Genomic DNA, 6,000 nt, shown 5'->3' with positions numbered 1-6,000 from the left:
TCCAAGTATTCTCCAGGAGAGGGGAAGGGGCTGGAGGAAGGTAAAGGATCAAGCAACATTAGACTCCAGCACCCTCTACCAGCCTCTCCCCAAACCAGCACCCATGATCTAACAGAAGAGAGGGTAGTAATCCAATTTGCATTTGATGAAAAGTCTGACTTTCCTCCGCTAAGCATCCAAGCACTTGAGTGGGTTCCAGGAGGCATGCAAGCCACAAATACTGCAGCCAGGTTCCTCCAAAAGCTGCTCCAGTGAAGGCCTTTCTGCTGGCAGTGAGCTGAGAGAGATGACCAAGTAGGTGATCGTGGCTCCCTGAGTTGCTGCCATCTCCCTGTCAGAAACGATCCTCTGTCACGACAGTGGGCACCTTGCTGGTGTTGCTTTCCTCCTCCTCCTGGCCTTTCTGCAAGACAAAGCAAATGGACAGCCTGTAAGGCCTGCCTGGCTATGAATCTAACCAGTGGGAGCATGACAGCCAGTGTCCACTCTGTCCCTGAACTGAAAGGAGCAGGAAGTCAAACAACAAGTCTTGCCTAGAGTATGCTTATTTAGGTACATCACCTCATAGATTTCAGCAAGGATGAAGTCCAGCTTCCTATGATGTTAGGGTCACCCAAACCTTCCCACTCACCCCACGTACACTGCCCCAGGCTCACTGTTGGGATTAAAACAAGCAAGTCCCATCCTGCTTCCTCATCCCCACAGCCAGAAACTCCACCACACACAACCAACTAGCTTCCCAAGGTACCAGGCCTATGGCTTCCATTCAGAGGCAGTTCGTAGAATAAGAAATATCATCATAATGTTCAGGAAAAGAAGACCACAAAGACAATGTTTTAAAGGCATCACATGTAACTGTCTATACAAGCTCAATGGCTACACAGCTGTACTTCCCGCATAGGGAGAAAAAAAAAAAAAGACTGAGAGGCAGTTTTCCCTTGGCCTTACCAAAGAGATCATGGCACAGGATTCATTCACAGGAAACAGTATTTTAGGCCATCCTTATTATGTGGGTTTGAAATTAAATATGACCTAGAACTTTCTCCTAGGTCCCAGGTAAAATACTATCAGTTCAAGAATATGGCTGCTGTTTTAACATTTTTTGTTTGACTCAGTCATCCCAGCATTGGGGAGGCTGAGCCAGGAGGATCAAAACTTCAAGGCCAGCCTTGGCTCTTCTAATTAGCAAGAAGATCTTGGGCCCAGGCACAGTGCTTCCCCATCTACATGAGTCAAGGCCTAGAGGAACGGATGTAGAGCCAACCTAAGGTTCGTGCCACCTGAACAGATGGAGGGTGTTTTGGTCATTCCATGGCATGGGCAACAACTCTACATATGCTCCTTTCCCTTTCTCAATCTTGCTAACCTTTCAGCAGCAGAGTAGCCTCAGCTATGGGGAGCCATAGTCAGACAACTGATGCCCACAGCGGCTCTCCTGTCTCCCACACATACAGTATACACAAATGTACGTGCGCCTGCCTCCTCCAAAGCCATTGCCTTGAGATCACCACCAGAAGCAGGCTGGGAGGGACTAAAACATACTTACTATCTTTGTGCTTGAAGAAAAATGGAAAACTGTAAACAAGATTTTCATAGTCAAGGACAGTCATTAGCCTTATCTCCCTTTTTGTCGAAACTACATATCTCATTCTTATGAGGAGATTTGATCTGGGTGCTGGAAACTCACACCTCTAATCCTAGCTACCCAGGAGACTAAGATCTGAGAATCATGGTTTGAAGCCAGCCAGAGCAGGAAAAGTCCATGAAACCTTTATAGCTGAATAACGAGGAAAAATTCAGATGTGGAGATGTGGCTCAAGTGGTACAGCACCAACTTTGAGCAAAATAGCTAAGGAAGAGGGCCTGGCTCTGTAGATAGGTAGGTAGGTAAGTAGGTAGGCAGGTAGGCAGGCAGGCAGGCAGGCAGGCAGGCAGGCAGGCAGGCAGACAGGCAGACAGGCAGACAGGCAGACAGACAGACAGAAATCTGCTGCCTGTCTTTGCCTGGTTCTGACAACATTTTTTGTCTGCAGGTCTTTGAATTTCACTGAGTAGCATGGGGTACACATAATGACCAGCTTCAGAGGAGAGATATTCTATGGCAATGGACGCTTCCCTGCTGGCATCCCCTTAATACCAAGTTGTCATTCACTCTGTCAGAATCCAGAAACACAGAATGAATTATCCAAGGACACGAGACAACTGAGTACCATGGCTGAAACTTAAGGATCCCATTGCTACTCAGTGCAGTTTCTAACATGCCAGATTCAAGCAAAGCCAACAACTATGAATGACAAACAAGACTCATGAGATATTAGAAGACCTGGAAGGGTAAACAACATAGAAATATGTATGTTTGCAGATATAAGGCTGTAGTAGACTGTAACTGTTTGCAAGGTTTATCAAGCCATCTTAAACAAACATGAGGATATCTGAAATTGGATAGGGAACGGGGGGAAAACAAAATGAGGGGTGGGGAAGGGGGGGAAGGGAAATGGGGACCATGACATGTGAAAGGGTATCAATGTGTGGGAATTAATGCACCATTTATCTGGCAAATGTCATGTAACCCTTCTATTAATTACAATAAAAATATATAAAAAAACAAACATGAGGAGTAGAAAATGAAGCATACATAAGCTACAGGTACAAATTGATAGGGTAGAATGATAGGAGATTTCTGTTTTCTTGTTTGCCTTTATCTGCCAACTACAAGGCAAAAATCTCATGTCACTAGACACATATGCTACATTCCAAACTAAAACCTTTTACCTGCCCCCCCATTAATCTGTCCTGCTTTATTACAGATACCTGGTTCATAGGCTTTTTATGTACATCCAATCAGTACATGTCTTTATACATAACACAGGCACAAGCCTCTGTTCCCAGTGGCTCTTCATCCTCATACAGGTCTTCAGAGCATTATTTCTGCTTTAAGGTTTTTCCCTCTATCTCCCAATGAAGTTCTTCCCCCTAGGCTCCTCCTCTGTCAGGTCTAGCACATGACATCTGCAGGAAAATTTTGAAGACCTGGAGATTCTCATCTATTTGCCAACACATTATCTTTAAGTACAAAAAAAAAAGACCTCTTGCAGGAAACCAGTTTTGCCTTTGATAATTTGGCCAAGGCTATCAAAATGAGAACTACTCAGTCCTGGCATTCCTCTACATTGCTGTAGCAAGGCACACTGGTTGAACTGACAGTACATTCCTTGAGAAGAGTTAACAACAGATCTAAAACTTCAAAAAACATATATAACCACAATCCATTTCTCTAAGAAATGCCATAGACAGAACTTGTCCAAGAGTCAGCTTCTAACACCTTAGTCCTAAAACTCCAAAAACATTTAGTGTCACAAGTAGTGGATGACCACAGTGTATTCTGGGGACTAGAGTAGGGGAGCCAGAAGAGTAGCAATTGGGAGAAAGAGCTCAGAAAAGACAAGCAGAAAAGCAATGGCAGAACCAACAGCCACTGAGGAAATCCAGTAAATGCATGTTTACAGGGTGAACTGGCCTCAGCGCCATCATGCATTCAGTCCCTCTGGGAGCCCTCCATGATCCCTCCTATGTTACCACATTCTCATCACAGGCTTGGGACCCAGATCTTATCCCCAGGAGGCTCCTCATACTCACAATCTCAGGAACATCTTTGTTTGCCTTCTGCCTCCGGAGATCTGCCCTAATGAAAGCTGAATGACAAAGAGGAGTTAGCAAGCAAATCAATGGTCAAGTTCACGCTCAAAAGGGGCTCCTCAATCTCCCAGACCTACATATCCCAGACCTACATCAGATGTTCAAAGGAGTCAACCCTCTGAAGTCCAAGCATCACTGCTGTCCCTGAGAGGCGGAACCCAATAATGACACTGGCCCTCCCTTAAGCATGGCTAGAGATTTACACACCTTGCTCTAGCCATCACCAGCAATTCTAATTGTACAGATGAGAAAACTGGGGCTCCCAGAGGTTGTTCCACATACTCGGTGTCAACAGCCACAGAGGCCAGTGTCAGTCTGTGTCTTCAAATATGAATGGGCTGTCTGACCCTAAGGCCTCTGTGCATCCCACATAATCCTGCCACTTCCTCCTAAGCCCAATTCCTAACAATTGTCCCTATCTGTTCCTCTCCTGGTATATTTCCCTTCTGTACATCAGAGTCCCAAATGACCAAAAGACTGAGTCTCATCTGACTCTCAGTCCCCACTCACCAGTGAGGGCTGACCCAAGGCCAAGGAACACACAGAGGAAGATGTTCCCAGGCAAGGTGCTATAGTCCTTAATAATCTGGCCCTGAGCGCTGGTGAAGATGATCCCAAATACCTGGCAAAGCATAAGAGAGATTAGAAAGTAGAGTCCAGTCCGAGAGCTCCTGGGGAAAACTGAGCTGCCACATGGCAATACCAGTCCAGCTGGGCAGAAAACAAAGAGGAAACCAGGCCTCTTTACCTGTGCAGACATGTTGAGGAGGCCAGATGACATTCCCTCGGATTCTGGGTACGTGAGCTCCACTGCAAACTCAAATCCCAGAGGGAGATAGCCAGTCATGAAGAAGCTGAAGTCCAGATCAGAGAACATGGTGACAGAGGGCTTGCAGAACAAGAATGGAACCCACCTCCTCTTCTACACTCCCTTTCCCAGTAAGACATGTCAGGCCCATGAACAATCTGGCTATTCCCAAATGGCCATACCAAGGAAAGGGGATCCTGTAGACCAGTATGACTTATGCTATAGGGTACATGTCTATGCAGCCAGCAATGGCAGCATTTACAGAAGGGACAAGAATGCCTGGTGTGTTTCACTGTGTTGGAAGTGGAAAGACTCTGGATATTGGGCAGCATCTCCATAGTTCATCCTCGGCATGTCCCTCCAGAAATTAGCCATCTGAAAGGGCCAAGTGTCTGAGGTATCACTCCTGTATTTACACACACACACACACACACACGCACACATGCACACACACACACACACACACACACACACACACACACACACACACACACAGGCAAAGCTAAGGGATTTCAGACATTTCCTAGCATCCCAGAGGTTTTGAAGGGTATAGAACATATTTCACTCCACCCCAGCACAGACATACTGAAAGTAGTACCAAGATTTTTGTGCACCCTTTCCATATGTCCAAGGTAAGTGAAATGGCAGCAGCAGGGGTTGATATGGCATTCTAGCATACTGGAAGTGTTGGGAACCATGCAATAGTGTTCAACTAAACAGTTTCAATTAAACTTACCCCATTGTACCAGCAGTGATGAACACGACCCACAGGTGTCCCAGGTTCAAGGTGAATGTATATACTACCATGCCTATCAGAGTCATGATATAGACCACCAAGGTTGTCTCCCTACAAGTATGACAAAGAAGTTATATAACAGGATCATTCATTCATTCATCCATCCATCCATCCATTTATTCCCTAAGTGTCTATTGGGCACTTGTATATTAAGTTCTGGGCTCTGTGCTGGGATATCATGAATATAAAGTTAATTTTTTTACCAACAATTTTATTTACATCAACAAATAATAATTGTAGTTATTATTATTTGGCAGTACTGGAGAAAGCCAGTACTGTAAAGCCTCATGCTTGAGCAAGTACTCTACCTCTTAAGTCATGCTGTCAGGGCTTTTGCTTTTAGTTTGACTTTCTTTGAAGACAGGATCTTGTACTTTTGCTTGAGTAGCCCTGACCATGATCTTCCTACATCTGGCTCTTGAATAGCTGGCATCACATTCATGCACAACACACACAGTTTACTTTTGTGATAGAGTCCCACTAACATTTTGTCTAGGCTCGTTTCACAGTTATCCTCTTATCATACCTCTCAAGAAGCTAGGTTTCCAGGTGTATGCCACCACACTTGGTTGGTAATAGGTAATTATTGAATTACATCTTGATCAGTGTTATAAAAAGACTAGCAAATAAGCAATTCCAAACTGGGCGCTAGTGGCTCACGTCTGTAGTCCTAACTACTCAGGAGGCTGAGATCTGAGGA

At 45.0% G+C, this 6,000-nt stretch overlaps 1 protein-coding gene across 1 annotated transcript in view; it reads right to left on the bottom strand.

The window, feature by feature from the left end:
* Positions 1 to 252: 252 nt before the first annotated feature.
* Positions 253 to 6,000, bottom strand: part of Flvcr2 (FLVCR choline and putative heme transporter 2) — a 43,605-nt gene continuing 37,857 nt past the window's right edge. Inside the window, exons 6-10 of the mRNA XM_090344513.1 lie at positions 5,241 to 5,351; positions 4,445 to 4,550; positions 4,207 to 4,318; positions 3,637 to 3,692; positions 253 to 403 (exon numbers count right to left, since the gene is read on the bottom strand). Of these exons, the coding sequence (XP_090200639.1) occupies positions 335 to 403; positions 3,637 to 3,692; positions 4,207 to 4,318; positions 4,445 to 4,550; positions 5,241 to 5,351 (454 nt within the window). The 3' untranslated portion in view covers positions 253 to 334. The remainder of the gene's footprint in view (positions 404 to 3,636; positions 3,693 to 4,206; positions 4,319 to 4,444; positions 4,551 to 5,240; positions 5,352 to 6,000) is intronic.

The sequence above is a fragment of the Megascapheus bottae genome, chromosome 14 (assembly GCF_031878675.1).
Source record: "Megascapheus bottae isolate mThoBot1 chromosome 14, mThoBot2.hap1, whole genome shotgun sequence".
In the NCBI taxonomy this organism is placed as follows: Eukaryota; Metazoa; Chordata; class Mammalia; order Rodentia; family Geomyidae; genus Megascapheus; species Megascapheus bottae.
Note: the sequence above shows the minus strand (reverse complement) of the source record. Positions and strands in the feature narration are given on the sequence as shown.